A 23,712-nucleotide genomic window follows, 5' to 3' on the forward strand; every position below is an offset into this window, starting at 1 on the left:
AATCTTATGCTTTTGCTGCGGCTTCTCGAGGGGCCGACGCGCCACAGAGCCGGCTGCTCGGTGCCTCGCACACATTAGATCAGCTACACAAACTCAAACCACAACAGAGAACGCCGTGGTCGTAACTCCGCAGCACGGAGACTTGAAAAGTTATGTCATGGACCAAGTGTGACGCTGGGTCACAAAACGCCGTCGCCAAACGCGAGCGGTCCCCAAAATCTCATCTCGGCAGTTCCCTGAGTTGACCTGGAAGAAAGGTTGAACCACCGGAGTGAAGCCACACAAACTTTCTTCATCACCATTCTGTCGTCTGTCCATGGGAAAGTCCGTCCATGTACTCGCCATTGCCACTGTTTATGGAATATTGTTGTATGTGCATGTGTGTGGTTTCATAACAAAAACAACCAACAGGAACAACTTGTGTCCTGACATGACCACATCGCTCTCAGCTTTCCAGCTCTTTCCATGTTAATATACATTGTTTTCAAGACTTAGCCGTGAAATAAAAACACAAAAAAAATACGTTTTCACTTGAAAACTTGTCCTTTCCAGATGTGCTCTGGATTCTGAACACTGCCTTAATGTTTACGTAACACATCAAAACGTGTTGTTGAATTTACGAACCTTGAAGGATTGAGACTGATGTGACGGTCACATTACAGTCATTCACCGTCTTCTCTGCAGATTTTAAAGCAATGTCCCATCAAGTTCTTCAGCTCGCTGGATATGCCAAATAAAATAATACCATCAACCACTATGGGGTATTTAAAGCTTCTGTGTATTTTAGTTTGTGAGGTTGTAAAGAGTTGTTCAAGTTGAGATTGGAATGAAAACCACTTTTATAACATCCAAAACAAGAACCATGTTTGGCCTGTTTCACATTCATCTGTTGCTAATCCAGTAGAACAAGTGATAATTTCATTCATTTTTATTTTCACTTAAGTGTGATGAGTCCTGAATTCACAGAAAATGGTCACTTGGTGCAGTGGTCTGCTCTGCTAGCTGTCCAAGAGGTTTGATTCCTGGATGTTGGATGTTTCTGTGTGGAGCTTTGATCTGTTTACTGAGCCTGACCATCTCTGGGTTCTTCAGTTTTCTCACATAATCCAACCAGATTCTGCTAAAATTCATTGTGTGTGTGAGTGATTATTTCTTGTTTGTCTTCCAGTGTTTTTTTTTTTTTTTTCCATGCCTGTTTTGTCCAATTTCAACTGAGATTAGCTCCAACTTCTCAAGATGTACTTTGGCTGTCAGCGAACAACAATATTTAGAGTAGATCAAGTTTATTGTGTTGTATGGTTGGCTTGTTTTAAACTGTCGGTGAAGTTTGTGCTTATGTGTTCCCTTGTGCCACACATTTTGTTTTGGTGTTTCATATGATTAAGGATAATTAGAAAATGGCCGGTGCTACAAAAACCTGCTCAGAATACTCAGGTTATGTTCGACACTGTGACGTGTTGATACTTTGTCTGCAGTGTTTATGAAGAGATAGCCTACAGAAAAATGTGTCAATAAGATTATCTTTCTTCCATTTTCCCTATTAAATTACACAAAATCCCAGTTAACTACTGAATCAGGGATTTCTATTTCATCAATAACTAGACACATTTCATTTCAAATCAGAGCTAAATTTGAAGTGTTTATTTTTCATGAGTCAGAAATTCTACCCACAAAACAGTCAGACCACCACAAAGAGCCACTTCTTGAGTTAAATTTACTCAAATAGGAAGTTGGTACATCAAACTGACCTGCAACAACTTGCACATTAAACATTAAAACTCCGTCATTATCAGGAAATCAAAAACTTTTAAGAATTACAGTCAAACTTTAAGTCTTAAATTAAAGTGTGGAAAACTTTTTGAAATCTGCATTGTGCAAGCAACCTTCAGCAAATGCACCTAACAAGTGTCTTTCTTAGTCTTGAGTGATCAAAACTTTGCACACAGAGTGTTGGTTATTTCTTCATTTTTATTTTAAAGTAAACAGCATCAGTCGGAGGCCTTGGCTGATTTTCCACGAACTGACTCAGGAGGCGATGCGTAAACTGAACAGCTGTTTTGGGGTCGGTTTATTTTTGTTTTGAGACAGCCCACTTAAATACAAGAATCTCTTTTAGCAGATTCCTCAAATCTCCTGCAGAAGCTGTAACATTACACTTTGTTTGGATCTGCATTCAAAATGTCTGCAGTCAAATAATCATACCTCAAATGACCATACAGTTTGTCAATCTGACATTTATTCTTTCACTACCGTTACCAAGTGCTGTTAAGCGCAATACCGTGGTGCAACCAGATTTCATCTGTTGGTACCAATGTTAAACATGTAAAGAACAAACAGGGTGGAAATAGTTGTCATAATAAAATTAACAATACAAACAAGTGTCAACTCAAAAGTACATTGAAATTCTGCATAAATTAGAGACCTAAAGAACAATATTCCAGAGAGGTAATATAAAACTGTACATGACAATACATTTGCAATACATTACAATATTTATTCAAAAAAGGCAAAAATAGCACCATGAATTAAAAAAAAAAAAAAAAAATCTCATTCAGAAGCAAAAACCATACAGCTACAACAGTAAATACTGCAGGTTGTAACGTGAACAGTGAAAGCACAGGAAGCACATACAGAGTTTATTTCGGATCATCTGTTGCCTGTGTTGACAGTACATGAGTGAAAGCCGGGCGATGTACTTAAAAAGTTGTTCTCGTGTGCCTTCATATCGTTACTTTTACAACTGTGGTCATGTTTCAATCTAGGTAATTTAATTTCTTAAAAAAAAAAAAAAAATCAAGTATTTGAAAGGTGTGAACTAATCAAAATTTTCTTCTTTTCATGGTGACATTGTTTTGTTCCTTTTTGACATTTTTTTTCCTTTTCTCACTTTGACTTTCTAACCGCCACAAAAACTACTGATGCCAATCAGTCAGTTAAGGGATTAGACATTTATGCATCCAGTCCCTCCATTCCCTCCCAAAACACTTCCCATTTTCCTCCCTGCTCTCGCTGGCTCTCGTCTCACTATTTATTGGCATGTCATTGTCATTTGCTCTCCTCCCTCCGACATGTCGAGGTGTAGTCAGGAGTTGTACAGTTGTTCTGTTCCTAAATCTGCGTGTTCCCTAATTCACAGGAAATTGTTGGAAATCTGACGTTGGTGGTCGAACAAGTCCTCCACCTCCGCGCTGTAAGCATCACCTGGCAAAAACAGAAAGATGATCAGTGGCAGGCAGATGTAGACTGTTAGAACACATGTGCTGAGAGGAAGTACGTACTGGCGTGGCACCCGAACATGTAAACCCGCGCTCCGTCGTACTTGCACCGACAGCGCATCACATTGTTCTGGAAGTCGGATTCAGCCATGTCCAAGGACGGGTTGACCTCCACCTGAGCAGGAAGAGATTGAAGAGATACTGGATTTTAACTTCTGTGAACCAAAAAGACACATCAAAGAACAGACAACGTATAAAAATAGCACAGGAAAACACAGGAGGGTAGACTGGAATCTGAGATGATTTGACTCCCTTTAGTCAAAACCTTAATATCCTATAAGCGCCTTTGTAATTACAGGCACCACATTGTCTTCCTCAGTTTTATTTTAATGCTGTTACGGGAAAAGCAGATTGGCGTCTGCTCAAGTATTGACCCTCTCATGCAAACATCAGAGTATCGTAAAATATTTCTATAACAGACTGAGACATATTTCACCATATGCTGATGATGTCCTGTTATATTTGTCAAGTGCTCTTCAAGCCTGTACTTTAGTGTGGTTTGGTTACTGATATAATTAGGGCTCAAACAACAATAAAGTGAATTTCTTTCATTCAAAATTTTCAACAGTAGTCTGGAAATGTCATTAAACTCTTAAGATTTAGTTCTACGATTTAACTTGGCAAAATAAAAGCATTTCAAAGCATGAATGTATTGCATCAGTGGACATCACAGTAGTTAAGGCTGCAGCGCTGATCAGGCCTGAAAAATCATCTCGCAACTCTTCCAAAACCCATGAAGAAGAGGCATAAAGTCTTCCACACTTCAGTGTTTATTTCACTTCTGGATTTGTATTATAACGAATGACTAGGCAGACTATATTTCAACTACAGAACACTTCTTGGGGAGTCAAAAGGACTCCTGACTTTGTGGCTTTCAGCTGGACTCTGCAGTATAGGTCATTACGATCATGACCCTCCTGAGTTCCTGCCTCCTCGCCACCATGTGCACCTGGGGTGCTTTGTATTTACAGCATATCAAATATGAAAGTAGAGCTAGCTAAACCATTAGCGCCCGGCCTTCAGACAGAGGTGTGGATGCATGGTAGGGACTATTTTCAAGCTGGAGCCTCCTCAAGTTTCCTCTGGAAAAGTTACTTTCTTTTGAATGAGCAAATAAGACAGAAACACTTCTCTTTGTTCAGACTGTTAGGGAATAACTTTTTCTTTCCACAAGACGTGACTGGGAAGCCACAGGATTATTGTTTTCTCCTTTTCTATATGACCCACGTTGTGTAAGTCCAGGGTTCAAGTGATGCATTACATCACTTTCCACTGTTATCTGGATGCAGGGGAAAAGGCTCCGAGATGCAGATGACAGTTTTGGGTTTGGATTTCGGTTGCAGCCTATCATTAGACTGCGACTATGGTTGGTTGCCATGGTTTGTTGTTTTCCACCCTGTCTGTCTGCCTGCCGTATATAAGAAAAGCACACAAATGAATTTTCCTGACGCAAACTTCAAACAGATAAGCCGACCACATTTTCAATAAAGTGTCCTAGTTTCATTTTTTTTTACGTACTATATATATTGTGGTTTCATTTATAGTCATATTTATAAGCAGGCCTTTAAAATAGTAAAATATTCATAATCATGATTCTTTTCTCGTTGCATTTATGGCCAAGTTTGGTATCAAGGACTTCATTTATCTCTCAGTGTTGCATGATTTCAGTGCCTTCTTTATGGACTCGGTGTAAAACACCATATTAAGCTGGTGGCAGTCGATGCCCCATTAAAATCTCTTGTAATGATGTAAAAGAAAGGGGCCACAGCCAGTTTTACAGAACAATGAAAGGCCGCCACCGTCCTGTAAAATACTATGAGGTTGCGCAGCTGATTTTAAAATGACGACGCAATCAGGAGCAATCAAGCTGAGGTGAACGTGACTCATCAGCTTTTAAATGTAGGATCCTAAAAATGGCTGCCACCCAACGATTCTCGGCGAAGCCTCGATGAAACACCCAGCCGCCCTCCCTCCGTCTCTCACTTCTTACACAAATTTATGAGCAGCTCAACTGCTGTTGCGCCACAGTCACGACCACAAAGCGCTGCTGGGAACATGGCGTCGTGGCAGCACAGGACCGCCGTTTAAGGCCACACGTGTGGTTTGATCTCTCGACGGGAGGCGGGTCACGTGACTTTACGTCCATGTATGGACACGTGAGTTTAACTTAAACATCTTGATTTCGAGTAAACACTCAGGAAATAATTACAAACTGTTCACATCATTGCTTTTCTGCCACTAATCTGTCAGGAAGAAAAATGACAGAGAGGTCACCGCAGGAGATCGAATGTCTCCAAAGAAGAAACACGAATGAGCCAAGATTTCAAACATAAAGTTCATACACATGTGAAGCGCTGACGGACTTTTTCCACCGCCAATCGGTCCTGTCGTCCCTGCAAGCACGGACTAATAGCAGGTCTACTTTCTATATAAATCCAGACTAAATTCACTTTCCGTAAATACACACACACCCTTAAAACTACATATGAACTATATACCTGAAAGGCTGGGAAAAGCTAGGAGCCATTTAGCTCAAATTACAGTCCTTTATCACAGGTTTTTATCTCGCTCGAGACCTCAAATGTTGAAACATGAAGCCCTGTGTTTGTTCTGTTTTGTTTTTTTAAATCTTGTCTAAACTTCCAAGATTATTGATGCTGTTTCACCATGAAGATAAAGTATAGATTGCATTCTTTTTCTCTTGTTGTGCTTTGTTTTCCCTGTATTAATATTTCTGCCAGGGCTGCTGTAAACAGCTGCACACACTGTTAAAATACACTCCGTTTTATTTCTCCTTTTTGTGGAGGAAGAACATTTTGTGTGAACTGACCTGAAAGATGTATTCACCGGGCCGTACGTCTGTGATATCGATCCACTGACAGTCTATGTCGTGGCGGTAGGTGTCCCAGCAGCCAACGGAGATGCCCTGTTGCCCCATGTTGTAGCAGGCGTACCGCTTATGGAGACCTAGAGGGAAATAAAAAAACAAAAAACATTGTTTGAAAACCTAAAATCGCAGCAGAAAGATTCAAAAGTAGGCTCTCTTTTCCTTTTAAACGCAGAGTGAGGATCTGTTACATAAAGCTCAGGTCAATTTGGGTGCAGCCTCTGACCTTAACAGCCTGCTTCTGTCTTTAACTGCTTATTATGGGATCTCAGCTTTGCACTTTAGTATTCCTGATTCTGGTGTTTAATTTTAATTGACCTGTTTACAGATTTCCCTCAAAAACACAGCAAATGGTTTCAAAGATTTGTGTCGTTTTTAACGTTATTTCAATAATGTGCGTTATTTGTTTTCCTAATGTGCATGAAAGGAGCAATGCAGACGTTTGAGTGATTGATGGGCTTCGTACCTTCGGGGCAGTAGGTGTCCTCCAGACAGAAGCTGGCTTTGTGACCTTCAGCGATCTTCGTCCCGTTGAGGGTGAGCAGGTCGTAGTGGGTGAACACCTCAATGCTGTGATAGTGCCTGGAACGACACGAGAAAGGAATATTAATGGAGAAAAACAAAGATGCTGCATGCATTAACTGAGAAAAATACCTCATTTGATTATCAAGCTGTTAAACCCCAAAAGCTAAAAAAAAAAAAAAACAAAAAAAAAAAAAACAAATAAGAAATTTGCAGGTATCAGCTTTCTTGTTGGTCCTTTTCTCCAAACAAAGTGACTCTCAGAATAAAGCCTTCCAAATTTGAGAGTGGACTGTGTGGAAGTGGTGATTGAGTTGTGGCTTAAAGACCAGTGGCTCCCGCTTCAAGACACCGAACCGCAACCGCAGAGATAAGACGCCAAGCTGCTCCGAAAGCCGTCACGGCTCTGAATGGAACGGCTGGCTGAGCAGCCAGAAGGATGTTTATTGTAAACATAATGTTAGAGGATAAGCAATTGTGTTTATTGCACTAAATAACAGACGTCGTCGGCTATTTTAATCCAAATTTCCAAAATATCACTGCTGTGCTGCTGCAACCAGCGATCCCAATTCACTCAGCAAATCCAGACTTTTGATTTATCTTTGGTGGGAGACATGTAATTTTTTTTTTCCTACATTCAGTAACGACAGTTATTCTTTAAAACACTTCTTTTGTTCGTGTCACCTCCAGTTTTTGTTTTATTGGCCGCACTTTCCAGCAGCTATAGTTTCTCCTCATTTTTGACGACACTCAAATGGAGACCTCGACGTAGCGCAATGGCTCACAGGAACATGATTCAGATCTTTCGTGCAGTCTCACCTGTGACACTGGTGCCATACCCAGCTTTCTCTGGTGGCCCGGGGACGGAAATCGGCGCGGCCCATGTTCATGATGCGGGAGGAGAATCGCAGCAGGCGGCGGTGTCCGTAGGGCCAGTTCATCCTGGCAGCGGAGGACGACAGACAGTTCTCCTCATTGGCGCAGGTCAGCAGGTGGAGAGGTCGATCCTCCAGGTAGGCCGTCTCCTGGACCAGCTGGGCGTCCAGCACAAGGTCGGGAGCAGCTGCAGGGGTCAGGAGGACGGATTAGACTCGTCAGCATGGTGCTCTGAACAGGAGGTGTCGTCGAGACTAATTTATCAACAAGTCATCTCTCTGGGTCGACATTATGGCATTAGGTGATTTTAACGTCCTTGTCTTCGACAGTGTGTGTTCCACGCGGACAGGACGGACGCAGAGCTGATGACAAGAAACACATTTTCAACATTGTCTTCAGTTCAGAGGTGAGCCGGCGTCTGGAAAACAGCTTTTATGTAACAATCAGTGATCCTCAGCTCTGATCTCTTGCTGGTGCCCGACGAGTCAAATTTCATAGTAACAATATAGCATTAAATTTGCAATTAAAATCACATCATGCAAAATTACAGCACAGTCGCTTTTAATTGCTGCGCACTGGATTGTAACGACCTAAAAATTTAACATTCCTTCCATAAACTTCCAAATCCCTGATGAAAGAAAGCCTCTTTAAACTTTGCGCAGAGTTCATCTTTAAATAAGACTCAAACACACCCAAACATACGAGCTCTGTGAAGCTTTGGAAAATATATTCTCTTTGAACCTGGCTGATAACATCAAATGACATAATTTCGTGTTTATTTTAAATCTTTTCTCAGCTCGCAATTGAGAAACCAGAGGGGAGTTTCGATGCTTTATATAATTTATGAAACCACGATCACTTCGTTAGCCATGCATTCACCATGAAAACAGCTCCTGTAACCCTTCTGTTATGTCGATCTGTCAGTACTGCTGTTCTGAGGGTCTATTGTTGGGGCTGGAGGGTATTCCAGGTGATCAATCACAGGGCACAGAGGAAATACCACCCTTCTGCCCAACCTTATAGACAATTACCTGAATGTATAGGTGTTAATTAGATTAAAATGTAAATTAAATGCTCTGGTGCAGAACTGAACTGAGATTTTCTTGCTGTGGAGCAACAACACGACACACGAGAGCACCTGGTCACCCCTGCTGAAACAATGAGCCAATGTTTTCTGTTGAAAATTAACAACAAAAAAAAGCTTCATTAAAAAAAGAGAAAAATGTCACTGCCCAGTAAACACAACTGCGTCTTTGTGTCTGCTGGCTTTGGACTCACTCTCCACACACGTGACTCCTGCAGCCCGGCCGTCCCCCCCTCTGGGACAGTAGACGTTTGTGTTCCTGCGACACTGCTGGACGGACATCTCGGTGCCGGTGCAGTGAGTCCCGCTGAGCACCACCTCGGCGGCGTCCGACGACCCGGGCCAGTACCAGGTTTCCTGTGGAGCGACGTACAGACTTTTTTGTACATAAAGTCACGAGAGCTTGGTTTTTTTTTTTTTTCTGTCGTAAACACTTGTGGAATAACAATGCGAAGACATGCGAAAGCTGTCGACGTGAAAACAAATGGCAAGCTACACTCTTTATAGGCACTATCAGTATACATTATCACATTTTCCACTCTTTTTCACGGTTTTAAAAGTGCCTGTTAAGTGTTCCCAGCAGCCCCCCCGACGCTGCTCCTTTCCATGCACACGTCTATTTTCAGTCTGTTTGCTCTGTGAATTTCTCCTGATCTTTCTTTGCCTCACTTTCCCTCTTTTATTTTCGGCACGCTGGAAGTGGACGTTTGGAGAAGCCTGTAATTACCTCAGGGCTCGGTAATAACACAGCACAGGCACACAAACCGTGCAGCGGGGAGAGAGAGGAGGAAATAAAGGAGCAAAGAGCTCAGAGGCAGAAAAAAACGGGCAGAACTGTAAGGAGGCTAAGAGAAAATGACGAGGGTTTGTTTTACCTGATGAGCCCGAGCAGCGAAGCCCAGACCCAGCTGCCGACAGACCACCATGGCCTCGTTCAGGCCCCAGTTCTCACTGCAGACGGAGCCCCAGCGCTTCACCCCGCCGACCTCCATCAGCACCTCCACACGGCCTTCAGCCGGCTCCCGGCCTCCGGCCAGACGCACCTGAGGACCGGGATCAGGTGACTTTTCAGTGGAATATCGAGTTTACATTAAAAGTATCAAGACTAAATCGGAAAGACAGAAATAACTGGACAAATTGAATAAATCTGATTAATAGATATAGAAAATACAATGAAAAAGTGGAAACATTGGCATCAATCCACAAGATGACAGAAATTTTAATACATTATTTTCAACTGTTTCTCTCAAAATTTAATATCAACTTCTTTTCTCAAACGTATATGTTTCTCATCAACTCTTCAGTTTTATTTACAGAGCAGGAATCTCAACATGGTCACCTCCTGGCGCGTTCTGTTCCAATACAATACAAAGAAACACTCCACGTTACCACATGAGCAAGCATCGGTGGCAATGGAAAGGAAAAACTGTGCTTGTCTTTCTTTCAGTTTATTCAGCCTTGAGAAATAAATAAATCTTTTTTTTTCTTCTCTTCCTCAATGTGACCGCTATTCATTCTTTTTGTCATGGAGGAAGAATGCACATTTCGTTGTGATTTCCTTACCGTGGCCTGCAGGCCGGTGTTGGGGACGTTGCAGCGCACGGCGACGTCCTGGTTGTGTTTGCAGCTGTACAGCGGCACCGGCCTGTGGTTGCACTCGGTGATGGAGCGCTCTCGGCCGGTGCACTGGACGCTGTTCATGTGGATGGGGCCGGTACCTGCGGGACGAGGGCGTGGAGCCGACTGAGTGCCACATGAAGGCCACATGCAGAGAGATGCTCTCTCACACACACACACACACACATGAAAGCCTGTAAAACCTGGTGGCTCTGCAGGCACAGATGTCCATGCAGAGGGATTAAAAGTCCAGACAGGATCGGGACCTCTGATGTGGCTTTGAAGCTCAGCCCAGCCAGAGAGCCGTCTGTTTAAATTACGGGAGCTGTGTGCTACACGTAGCGCTCCGGGGCTATGCTTCACGAACCAAAATAGATACCAACATGGCAAGATGGAGCTGAAACGTTGAGCACTTCTGTATTTGTGTAGGTGTATGAGGCCCAGGCCGAAGCCCAATAAAGCCCTGTAATTTGGCTTTAAATAACTATTGATGTCATCTAGACACGCTGCTCGGCTGCACATGTCTTATATGCGACATGTTCAAACAACTTATAAACCCGTCAGAGATATCTTTTAAGCCACAATGCTCATTTCTGGCACTTAATGGTGTATTCATTATCCAGACATCCCTGCATCGTAGCACCTGGTTTATTAGAGCCCTAAAAGTTACACTCAAGCTCTTTCCATGAATTACTCAATTAAGAAAAATAGAGAGGCGGAAACTCACCCGCTATTACTGAACGTGCTATGTGCTCATTTGTGCAGAAAGATAATGGGAGGAAATGAACGTGATTACAGAGTTAGTGCAGGGGTATGGCGGGAATAGAGGACAATAATTGAGTGTGAGAAAGCAAGGTCGATGCCATTTCCTCACACAATGTTCAACTCTGTTGTTGCTAGACACTTCACTGGCTATATTTTTACATCTGCAACAGAAGCTTTGCCAAAACAATTACATGTGAATGTTTGGTGCTGATTGCCTGACATCCTGCTTTCAAAGGCGTGCAGACTTTTCACATACGACAGGTTTATTTTCACAACAACGCAGCCACTGTTTTGGCCGCTCAAACGTCCCGGCGCAGTTTTGAACTCGTATAATTGGTCATGGGTAGAGTTCCCCAACAATCAGCATCCCTGATAGAAGCAGAAGACAAGTTGTAAACATTTTCCCAGCGTTTATTTTTGTGCTCAGGTCCTCGGTTCTGGAAACACTGCATTTAGCAACCGAGCAAAGTGTTTAGTCTGAAGGAATCTCTCAACTACACTGATCATACATGAGGAACTGGGGCATCTGTGTCATTTCAGACACAACTATTTATCAGATCAACGCTTTTTTATACACTTAAGGATTTTGCATATGACATTCTGTGCTTTCTAACAGCAAGACAAGCGCAGAGCCAGCTTTGTTTAAACACACAAGCGTCTCCCACAGTGACATACCCAGTCATGGGGAGTAGAGCTAAATTCATCTTTGGCAAGCAGCAGCAGGCCTTTAAAGTGCAGGATGATGAAGACGATGTGTGTGTCCTATCTTACCTTGTCCCAGATGAGCCCTGGTCAGGGCCTCCTTGGCCGTTCCAAAGCCCAGCTCTCTGCACACCACGCTGGCGGCGGGCACGTCCCACAGGTGGTCACACACGGTGCCCCACTTTCCCTCTCGGAGGACCTCCACGCGGCCCTCCCCGAGCCGGGGCCCGGCCTTCAGGCGCACGGCGGACTGGAGGAAGAAAGGGAGACGTTGGCTGGAAGCTGGTGAAGGGATCTGGAAACTGTTTGCTTGTGTATCAGCCGTGGATGTAGTTTCACACGTGGCAAAAAAAACTGAGCAGAAAGACTAAACTGACTGTGTTTACAGTGAAAAACCCAGCCTCACATGAGTCTATAAGTCACTGCTGTGTCAGATGTAAACTCGTTGTGTGGACTAAACAAACAACATAAAACATACTGAAGTAATTATTGAGCGTCACATGATTTTTTTTTTCTCTGAATCAGGCCAAAAAAAAAAAAAGCTGCTAAGATGAGAAGCTGTTGCCTCATCCCTGAAACACCACTTCAGTTCAGATTTTCTATCACTGTTACGTCCTTTTAACTTCTTATCTGGCGAGAAATCGTAAGAACTGTCATAAAGCCTTTCATTAAAGACCATTAAAGACTTTCTTCTCCTTGGAGAAGAGGCTTCAGGCCTTCTTGCTTTACAGTGGAGTCCCATGGAGAGTCTGGCTGGAGGCTGGTGTGATGCTCTTAGAGAGGGAAAACTTTCAAACCCCCTGCTGTACAGAATATAGACTCCTGGATGGCTGTCTCACAGTTCTGTCCAGAAGCTTCTCATGTTGCTTTCATGCCGTCTCCTATGCATTTAACACACACTGATTTCCACTGGCGCACTAACCGGCACGGCGGGCGGTGCAGGCGCGCTGCCGTAGCGGGCGAACTGGGACCCGGGGACACAGCGGACCACGGCGTGCATGCCCCCCCTGCACGGGACATCGTTCCTCGGGAGGGACAGCTGGACCTGGCACTTGGACAAAGACGCCTCCACACCCTTGCACTGCACCTTCTCCACCCAGTAAGCCTTCTTCCCGATCTGCGCTCTCAGCCTGCGGAGTGTTGGAGGAAGCAGAGGCAGGAGGTTGACCTGTGGACTGGATGCCTCGGGCTGGTCCACAAGAGGAACTCAGGTTGATGTTTGTTTTACCTGGAGGAGGGATCAGCTACCTTGGAGTCCCAGAGTTTCCTGAAAGACAGAAAACATCACACTTTGGATTTTTGAGCATCTTTATGTTGAGCAGACTAAACAGGCAGGCGTCTTCTGCCCTCCTTCAGTCCGCTGCGTTTTCCTACTCAATCAACCGCTTATTTGTTCCTCGACATCCCTTCTCTTCAATTCTAACTGTCCAAAGTTAAATAAACGGAAACCTGTCATAAAAAAGAAACACTGCACATCTTTGTCTCTGGATGAATGTTGGAGGAAGGGCAAAAAAAAAGAGGGAAGATTTACAACAACTTGTCTCAAATCTCCTTCCTTCCTCTTCTCTCTCTTTCTCCCTTCAACACCAACCTCTTTCTTGCCCCATCTTTTTTAGCTCTTCCATTTCTCCCTGCCTGGATATTTCTGTCGGTGTTTGTTCACATGTCTGGTTTGAGGCATCCAAGTGGAAAAAAAACTAAAAATATGAATAGACCACCATACATTAATCCCCGCAGGAAACCTTCCAGAGGTCTGCCAACGGCAACAGGCTTTTCCAAACTGTGTCTAGTTTCATGGATATTACCTTAAACCGGAGTCAAATCCAGAGGGGAAATAGTATGTATACAGAAGAATGAGCCCACTGAGGAGTTTCCACACACACACACTCACACACACACACACTGGACCACAGACAGGTGCAGTGTGACAAACGCCCTTTATGAGCGTGTGTCCACTAAATGAGTCAGAACAGCAGATTTAGACAAGAGAGTTTACCACTCAACCAGATTCATGATGCAATTAAATATTTGGCAAACTTAAAAAGATGTTTCCCTTCTGTTGCTTTGCACATTCCCAACGTCAGAAGAGACATTTCTTTCGGGCAAGAAGAAGCTTATAATAAGAGAAGAATAGAAATAGTGAGCCTGAGAAAGCACTGGATGGAACATGTGCACCACAAGTCTTTTACAGCTCAACGACTGGCCAGACCATGAAGGCAAACTGTGCATGCATGGCTTATTTTACTGCACAAAGAAATTTCCGCTCCCAGATAAGCGTGCACTGTTATTATTTTCTGATTCCCGCTGCAGTCCAGCAGTGAAGGAATTATGATTTAAACAGCCTGTGCGGTCACGGCGACTGCTCTGCGCTGCTAAATAAATCACTACACACTTAAAGGTGCTGTAGGCAGGATTCTGCTAGTCAATGCTAATTTTTCTGTGTTTTCTTTGGATTAAATGTTAGAGTATCCATTGATAATCCTTTAGGAGTGTAGCATAATTGCACTACCGCGAGGGAGCAGCGTTTCCATCTGTCTCTGTTCTGAGCTGAAAAGGAATCTCGACAGCTCCAGGTATCTTTGACCAATCAGAAGAGCCCCTGAGGCTCTAACCGTGATTGATCGAGGGGCATTCGTCACATGTTCTTGTGGGAGGGGCTTAACTTGCGTAAGGGCGTGATTTCAGAGAAAACAGGACAGGATTGGCTGTGCTGGGTTTAAAATCACCATCTTAGATGGGTCAAATCGCCATCTTGCTTAGGGAAACCTAAGCAAGATGGCAGAGATGCTGAATCCTGCCTACAGCACCTTTAATTCTATATTCTCAGTTAGAGTCGGGGATTCTGTGTGGAGTGTGCATGTTCTTCCTGTTTTGACCAGTGATAAAAAAAAAAATTAGCTCATTCAGGGATGGCGATGAAAAGAGAAGCACAGATTGAAGCTCCCGAATGAAGGAAGAAAACTGAGTTTGCTTCATTGTAGAGTAGATCACACCCAGTGTTCATGGCAAACACAGATTAGATGTCATGAAGAAAAACTAAAAAAAGAAACACGGAGTTATAGTTTGTGTGTGAAATACTATCTGTTTTTGTCTTCATTGTTTGAAATGTTTCATAACTCATTCCAAATCTGAGGGACAGTCTGTGTGATGGTGTCAGTTCATGATTTGTAGGAGGAGGAGGGGGAAGGCTGCGGTGGAAGAGGAGGAGGAGGAGGGGGAGGAGGAGGAGGAGGACGGTTGAGGGGGTGAAAGTGCTCCCCGTATAATTGCCTGCTGTGCTGAGCAGTGTCTGCTTTGCGGTCGAGCAGGAGCATGTTGGTTCACACACAGCAGACATGGAAATATGCACGTAGATATCAACTTTCCTTTCCTCTGTAAAAACAAAGGCCGTTAAAGCCGCGGCGTCGCTGGCCGGCGTTACGACTGCTCGCCGCGTAACACGGAGCGGGTGACGTCAGGCTCAGATCTCTGTGGACTGGGAACAACTTTTATGACCATCGTGTCTTCACGGGAAGAGGAAACGTGTGTTCTCTTGGTTTGTTGAATCAGTCCAGTTGACCCACGAGCATGTTGGGGAAGGATTAAGACTGGTTCTATCTTATGAGGGGATTTGGAGGAATTGAAGTGGCTCACAGCCTCAACACAACAAAGGCATCGTGATCCCAGCACGGCGACTTAGATCCTTTAACCAAGAAAAGAATTTCTAACTTCTCTGGAGCCGAGGGCTTTTATGCAACTCTGACTGCACAACAGGATAGGCCACGGCACGGAGGAGAAAAGGAGCTGACTGTCAGTAAAGCCGAGATAACCTGTCATTATATGAATGCTAAACTGCCTGGCTGGAACAGTCTGCCTGCTGAGGAGACAGCAGGTTGCCACACTGAATCCAAAACAGCCCCCTGGACAGTGGCATCAGCCGCCACTGACAGAGAAGTCAATGGGGTCATGGCGATGTACTTTCCACCAAAAACTGATTGAAGTCGAAGCACCACAAAGGAATTAAATGTCGGCTTTAAAACAGAAGAGTGCCGAGGAGGGTAGAAACAAGGAGAATGGGGTGAAAGTCAATTAGAAGAAGTTTCTGCCTCAAAGGGAGAGCGACTGTGATGAAACAAGGGAAAATGAGTTTAACACTTGCCTTTTGTAAGCGCAGCAAAGTGGGGGAGTATTTAAGCATCTGTAAAAATGCGCTGAGCAACTTAACAGGCAAAGACAAAGAGAGTCACACCAAGAAAACAACCACATGACCAGAGAGCGGAGAGCTGACACAGCAAAGGGTGTGCAGCAGGTTCGGCTGAGAGAATATTGTAGATTAGAGGAGCTCTGAGACCATAATTACAGCCCTTCGAGTGGAGACAAACCCCAAAAAATAGCAGGCATGGAGCCCTGCCAGCAAAGTGGGGAAGATGTTATGTGCAAACTGTCATGTCTACATCAGTCACTTGACTTGTCGCCGAAGATGCTCCGAATGACCAGATGGTAAAATGAAGAAGAAACGCTTTGAAGGCAAATTATGGAGGGTGATCTTGAGCACGTCCTTTACTTATTTCTTTCTTTTCTTTTCCTTTTTTTTTTTAACAAGTTGCATACCCGACAGTCCAGTACTGCGGCCATCACTTCTCTGAAAATAGGCTCGTTTGCGATTTTCAGGCAGAACTTATTTTGACTTGTTGCGCTCTTCTTCATCACCACTGATGGAGAAAAACAATTCAAAATGGCTCAAGAAAACTACTGTATGCAGCCATGAATATATTCATACGAGCATTCAATGTATAACTGATATAAAATGGTAAATACAAGGTACAAAATGTACCTGGACCAGTGACTGAACTGATGATCGACAAATGTGCTTTTTAAATATGATAGGCAGAATATTTTGTGGATAACTTGGAAAGATAAACTTCTAATCCTATCCCTAATCTTGTCTCCTTTAAGTATTTTTACCGGTTTGAAATCATTTTGTTGTCACTATTGTTTCAGGTGTCTATCAGCAAAGTCGATAAACGTGATTGATTTTCCCAAAATAATTACGGGCATGTCTTGTGAACGTAGTGTTTGTTTGAAACGTGTGTGCTGATTCCGTGGGGCTGCTTTGGGAACATTCCCAGTTGAGAAATGGGACTTTTCCTACTGGTTCCCAGCTGACTGAACACACGTTTACAGCAGCAAGTGAACCAGATAATGGTAATAACGGAGCAGATTAAGAAGGACAACATGCTTTGAAGCCATATCTTAGCGAAGAAGCTTAAAGGTTTTGATTCTTTAGAAACAGTAGGTTGGAATCTCCTTCAGATTATTTTATTTGGTGATCTATTCAAGAGCCTCTATTTTACAGGATGAAAGAAGCTGAAGCATCACTGCTAGAATGTGACAAAAATCACAACACTCAATGCTTTAGAACCTCAAATTAACACTGATGAAGGATAAAACTCACAAGATTATTATGTTTATTTAGATCAAATTTCAATTTCAGTTGCAAAACATCACTGAAATTTTTACCTGTTGACCTCAAAGAAACTGTAGAAATTCCCCATCATATTTCGCCTGGTGAAATAATTCATTCAGAACTCAAATCATCTGCCAGCACTGGCATTAACTAAAGAAATGTCTATAGTGCAAAACAAAAATAACTTCGGACTCATTTCAAAACAACTAAACGTCTGCTGCTTCAGAATACACAAGGAGTGCCACATGAGAGAGACCAACCTGATGCTACATGTCCGTGTTTGTCCAAAGATCCTCCTACCCCCCTCGGCTGTTTACCGATGGTTAAAAATGTCTGCTTCATTCATCTCCCACGTAGCTGGGTGAGGTTGACAAACCAACATTCACTGCCTGGTTCAGTCTTTATAAAAGCTGCTGGCTGGATCGTTTTCAGAGGAATGTGATGTTTCTCAAGGCTCCTCTGAGGTGTTTTTTTTCTGTTATGTTGTCCACATTTACATAAACCTTTACACGAAGGTCAGCTTCGCTTGGCCATATTTTGGATCCCCTGCCCCAAAATATTTACCCTCTCCTGACCAGAAGGATTAAAGACGTAAAAGAGAAGCGAAGACTGGATAAAGGTCTAGCTTCTGTTTCACTGGACCCTCAGAGCTCTGAGGAGGACCTGAGAGATCCAGCTTGACAAAAGAGAGTTTTCCACTGCTAGACTGAGGCCACCACGGTGAGCAGCAGAGGAGAAGCAGCCTGTGTCCTGGTGCGGGGCAGAAGAGGACATAAGGGGTAATTATTGGCGACATGGAGAGACAGATGGTGCAGTGCAGCGGTCAGTACCGTCGCCCTGCTAGCCAGGCCGTAAAAAGAAGCCTGCGGGCAGACAGAGGGACACACGGAGGGTTGTGTTTGCATGTTTAAGTTTCTGCGTGCACGAGGATTTCAGTTTATGCAAAGTCTGCGAGTGATGAGGCCGAAAGATGTAACAGCGGCGGTGTTTGCATGAGACATCGGCTTGTTGACGGTACGTGTGTGGACGCTTTGAAGGTTCGCGCCCGATGCTTCTGTGGGTATTTATGCTAAATGTTCAAGCGAGCAGGATGGAGTCAACAAGACATCCTGACAGTATTAGCTATCAAAACATAATTGGAGAAAATAGCTTTGTGCTACCGTTTTAGGATCTTATTTGTGTTACAGAACATTTGCATCAATTGCAAGTGAGTTTCAGGTGAGAGTAATGTCAAATACTGAGCAGCCTGATTATATTCCAGCAATTCAGCTGTCCTAAAGCAGCTTTTACCAGCAAACTGATAGAAACACACTATAGTTTCAGAGTACTCATTTAACTTTGCCACTGCAGGACGAAGATATAAAGATATAAAACCAAACAGACATATTTAGCTTACCTTTAAAATCTCTGTAGACACACAATGCAACAGAAAACAAAGCAACTCTGCAAATGAATGAAGCAACATGGTGATAGTATGATATAATTCACCAGCAGCTGCTGACTGTGTTTGTTGGATTTTAATTTCTAAATGTTTCTCTACTATTTTATGTGAACTCAGAGATGAATTTTATGGGTAATCCGACCAAATACTTGATTAATTAGGTGAAACATTAACTACAGACTACTGTCCTGAGAGAGATGCACACAGAAAAAAAAAAACTTTCTGCCTCAACAAAGAATCTAAAAAAACAAACATTTGAAAGTAATGTTTTCCTAATTCTTTGCTGAATTTTTTGATGCACACAGTCTCTTCTGGATGTTTCCAAATTATATGAGATTAGAAAGCATGTGCAGGAGGATGAGAGGATGATGATAATCTTGTAGTCTGGATCTGACATTAATGACATACTCTCCAGGACTATTTCAGAGGCCTGTCTTTAGACCCAGTCAGCCAGTGGCACAGACAGGGCTGGCTCAGCTAATGCCACCGTTCAACATGTTTTGCCAAATGTGGTTTTACTAATGACAGCAGTTGTGGTTAACCTTTACTACAGGGGGGTTGGAGGAGCAGGCCGGGCATGGGGCCGACTAATCCATGGAGGGATGTGTAGTCGACCGCATTTCCATCCTTTTCATAAGCACACGCACACACACACACACACGCACACACATTCACAATGCTTCTCCAGTGTGCTTCCTCCTCTGTCACTCTGCTCCGTCCACCCTCGCATACGTACCTGTAGGCGTTTTGGTCAAACGCTTCTGCAGCGGGGAATCCTAACATGCCACACGCAACACGGCTGCTGCTCAGGTCCCAGCCGTGGGAGCAAACGTGACGCCACCTCCCAGCATGCTTCACTTCCAGCACTCCTTCTGTCACCAGTCCCCTGTTGCTGCCGGAGAGCACGGGCCGTAGACGGGCCTCCTCCAGCTGAACCCGCTCAGACCACTGTTCAAGAACAGAGAACAATAAATGACACTCCTTCAAGCGAGGCTTTCATTAATGTTTTTATGTTTCCACCAGCAGAGGACTTTTAAGTCTTCAACCTCTACCTCCACCAGCCAAAGCCCGTAAAACAGGATTAATTTGACTTAATGAACTCAACTTCATCTTTTCTCAAACAGCACATTGTCACTTTGATTAAATAAACAGCTGCAGCTTGCACGCAACTGTGAGGGGAATAACTCGGAGAGGTCCCATGCTCTGTTCTCTAATCATCAGACGCTCTAATCATCCACATTGCATACTGTCGACAGCAGGAAGGAAACCGAGTGAAAACACAGGGATTGTTTAATGTGCAAGGAGCCGTGTTATTGAGATTACAAAATGGTAAAGAAAGCATAAACCGCAAGCTCAAAGGAAAAGAGAAAAGTGATAAATGTCCCCACTTTCTTAAATCTGAGGGTGTTTGTTTGAGGAAAGTGCTACCAGTGGCTGAGGTAAATTCAAGGCCCACTGGTGGATAAAAAATTGGATCCTGAGAAGATCTGGTTTTAGGGTTGTCTCTAATTAAAGATGCCCGCTGGCTTGTGGATTTTTGTACGAGTCAGTATAATACTACATTTGGTTTCTTTTTTAGTGTGCACAGGAGGTTGTTTGTATCTGTGTGTGTGTGTGTGTGTGTGTGTGTGTGTGTGTGTGCGTGTTTACCTGCGTGTTGTGTGAATCAGTCTCCGGGCCCACGTGTGGATAAGCTGGATCTGGTTCAACATGGTTCCCACTGTACTGCTGATGCCTCTCGCTCCTCCTCTCAGACTGCTGCTGCCTGTTGGTGCTGCTCCTCATCGCCTCTTGCCTCTGCCTGTAGGCGGCGCCGTTCCCCAGACGTGACGGCAGCTGGTGCCCCTGCGGCAAAGCGGGGCCGCTGGGCTGGCTTACCCTCGAACCGCCTCGATTCCGTCGAACTATCTGGATCTCGTGGCCGTTTTCTTGAGGGGAGATGTTGCTGCGACGGGTAGACGTTGGGTTGCGGTGGAGGGCGATCTCGTGGCCTCTTGCAGAAGAGGAGGACGAGAGGCCCGGCGGTGCAGGTGGAGCCTGCGGTGATGAGTTTCTCTGTCTCGGTTGACTTTGATGATTCCTTGGAGAAGGAGGGCTTTCTCCGATTTCTTGAACATCAGGTCTTCTCTCGGGACTGCAAATGACCCCCAGGTCCTCGGTATGGGTGCAGTCGTTGATTCCCCAGCCATTGGAGCGACACTCTGCAATGGAGCGCTCTGAGCCATGGCAGCGGACATTGTCCAGCCAGATCAGACCTAGCACAAGGAAAGGGATTCACTTATTGAATGTGAAAGAATCAAGTGAAAGAGATCCTGATGGAGGACCTCAGGTGAACTGGACATACCTTCCCCCTGGCCAAACCTGGCACTGTGTGCCCAGGTGAAGCTCCGTTGATAACCCAACTGTCGGCACACTACATTCGCCAGGTTAAGATCCACCTCGTCGTCGCACACTGTGCCCCATGCCCCGTTGTAGAAAACCTCCACGCGCCCCTCGTTTTCCCCGCGCCGGCCTACCCCTGCAAGACGTACCCGCCCTTCCTGTGCGGGCAGCAGGGGGGGACAGACCAGAAGCAAGACGAGGAGCGTGGACAGCGAGCTGAGGCGCAGCATCCTGGTGGAGAAAGCAGCTGATTGAGGTGTGGATAAAAAGAATCATTGGACACTTGTGAGACCTTCAGCAAGGAAGAGAGTGTAGAAAACTGTGTAGATGCATATACAGCAGAATCCCCCCCACCCGACAAGTACTCGTGCACGTCACCACAAAAATCCTGAAAACCACAGAATTCACATACCGTACCCTGACAAAACATATAATTAGAAACCTTTTTCTAACCCTAATGGGACATTCCACAGCAGAAACAAAGAATGATGGATGCTTTTATCATTTAAAATAATCAGAGTCATTTAGGGGACATTCAGGGGCCCGAGACACAGCCTGAGCCAGCCAAGTGCAAAGAGAGTAATAACCAAAGCTAAAAGTAGCCCTCTCCATCCAGCCAGCGGAAACTCTGGCTTTCCACAAACCATCTGGCTTAGCTGCATGTATTTAGCCAACAGACACAAAAGCAAATAAACACGGTCATAAAAATGTTCTCACACATAAGTACGGCTGCAGGTCTGCATCTCTAAGAGATGTTTTGGCTGATGAGTAATGATGAATTCCTCCACGGTCTGCCTCCACAGCATCTATCCTCTGACAAAGGGCTTCCCCTTCCCCTGTGTACTACTGATAAGAGAGACTGCAGGGATTTCACTTTGGAAGTAATTAGTTTAATCTGTTTATTACATTCCATGAGATTTATATTTGAATTATACAAATGTATTAATATTTGCAGTGCTGATATGTGAAAATAAAAGATGCTCTTCAGACAGTTACAGTGTAAATTGAAGTTGGATGAGTTCTATCTGCTGCAGAAAAAGAAGTCTTAAATTACCACAACTGAATAGACAAAAAAGTTTAAAACAACAAAAGAACATAATTAAAGTTCAACTCACCTATATGTTGATCTCAGCCTGCAGTCACTGAGAGAAAGAAGGGAGAGAGCGCTGGGGGAAAAGAAGGCAGTGAGTCTGGTCCTGCTGTCCCTCTATTCTCCTCTTTCCCTCCCTTTTTCTTTTTCTGTCACTCCCTCAGATCTGTTACTTCATCCATCCCTCCCATTTTATCCTTTTAGGCAGTTTTTTTTCCTCCTTCTTTGCCTCAGGTCACGTTTCTCTTTTCCATCACACACTGCCCATCAGGGGAAGTCTGGAAAAGGGAAACTGACCCTCAGAAAGCAGGTTTTTCAAAGCATAAACACTGAAGGCGTTGTTTGTCCCCTGCCTCTTGATATTTACATTGATTGTGTAATAATCAACACATTGCACAGAAAATGTATGAAGGGATGGGTGAAGTCCTTGACCAACCTTCTACTTATAGATTGGTCACATGGTTTGATGCCTGTGGCACGTGAGCTCATCTTACATAAAAAAAAAAAAAAAAAGGTTGTGCAACATCATCTCTCCTCTTTTTGGCACATCCCCACAAATTTAAACACTCTTTACCTGAAGTTTGTTTTTTGTGCCAAAACCCAATGATCACTGTCGAACTACTTACTGCCTTTTATGTAAAAATAAATTTCAGCCCTTCACTTTCCTCTCGTTTTGTTTGAAGGTTTGGAAGCTCTTTCATTCCACTCGATGATAAAATCACATGCTCTTACACACAAATACGTGTTTACACATGGTCCTGGCCCCGCGTTGTGCCCACAGCATGTGGTGTCATAAAATAAATGCTATGTGCTCTGCAGCGAGGCTCAGACTGCATGTCTGAACTTTGCATCTTTGCATGAAGCTGAGTTTCATAACATTCTCAGTCGTGGCACTTCCCCACTTGAACTGAGCTCCCTCTAAGAATAGAGACGAACGGAGGCCCTGTGGCCGCAGAGAGACGCGCAGATCGATGCTGAAGAGCTTTAACGCTTCATGGCCTTGAGAACTGAAGTTTTTCTCTTTCATATTTATGTGTGAGTGCAGATGAACTTTGCTTTTTTGTTTTTTTATGTTTCTTCATTCATGACACAAACCTGAGAGAAGAGAGAGCACTAATGATGATATTTATAGCAACTTAATGGACGTCCAATCTTTCAAGCTCATTTACTGTGATATATCAACGTCTTCATTCTCTTTAAGTGACATTTTAATGTGTTCTTATTTCAGGTTTTACTTTGATGAAAACGTTTAGGCTGCTTTTGTGATATAAGAGGTTACTATAAGGAGGCAAAGACAACAAACAAAATTCTTTTGTAGGCTTCTTTGAGGCTCATCAGCCCCCTCTAGTGGTCAGTAAATTACCACTACAAAACAACTCTATAAATTATTCTGACATTTCTGGCTCAGTGTTAATTATGAGACAAATTTTTGTCACATTTGAAGATCTCGTTTCTACAACCACTTTTCAAAAATATCCATCCATCGAGCTGTCTATCTATCATCTTAAACATTTGTTATGGTTGAAAGTGTAGTTTAATTCTTCATGATTTGAGATGCATGAATTTCCCATCAAAAATACTTGTTTTAATTTTCATAAAATGGAAATCGTATGTGTCATGTTTCA

General features: G+C 43.8%; 1 protein-coding gene across 1 annotated transcript; it reads right to left on the reverse strand.

Annotated features, from left to right (window-relative positions):
* Positions 1-1,976: 1,976 nt before the first annotated feature.
* On the reverse strand, positions 1,977-22,190 carry LOC115390839 (lysyl oxidase homolog 4-like). Its single transcript, XM_030094861.1, has 15 exons — positions 22,113-22,190; positions 20,960-21,228; positions 20,266-20,870; positions 19,352-19,563; positions 12,957-12,995; positions 12,651-12,858; positions 11,798-11,978; positions 10,208-10,362; positions 9,520-9,687; positions 8,839-9,001; positions 7,504-7,747; positions 6,629-6,744; positions 6,106-6,242; positions 3,279-3,390; positions 1,977-3,201 (listed from the first exon to the last, which is right to left on the reverse strand). The coding sequence occupies exons 2-15, from the start codon at positions 21,225-21,227 to the stop codon at positions 3,131-3,133; spliced, it is 2,679 nt and encodes an 892-aa protein (XP_029950721.1). The 5' UTR covers position 21,228; positions 22,113-22,190; the 3' UTR covers positions 1,977-3,130.
* Positions 22,191-23,712: the final 1,522 nt, after the last annotated feature.

The sequence above is a fragment of the Salarias fasciatus genome, chromosome 6 (assembly GCF_902148845.1).
Source record: "Salarias fasciatus chromosome 6, fSalaFa1.1, whole genome shotgun sequence".
In the NCBI taxonomy this organism is placed as follows: Eukaryota; Metazoa; Chordata; class Actinopteri; order Blenniiformes; family Blenniidae; genus Salarias; species Salarias fasciatus.

Bases quoted from the DNA above. Each gene is read 5' to 3' on its own strand.
- LOC115390839 (XM_030094861.1), bottom strand. From the start codon at position 21,227: ATGCTGCGCCTCAGCTCGCTGTCCACGCTCCTCGTCTTGCTTCTGGTC. The intron at 6,243-6,628 runs GTACGAAGCCCA...ATTTCCCTCTAG, and splicing joins GGACACCTACTGCCCCGAAG to GTCTCCATAAGCGGTACGCC. The intron at 3,202-3,278 runs GTACGTACTTCC...TGTTTTTGCCAG, and splicing joins CATGTTCGGGTGCCACGCCA to GTGATGCTTACAGCGCGGAG.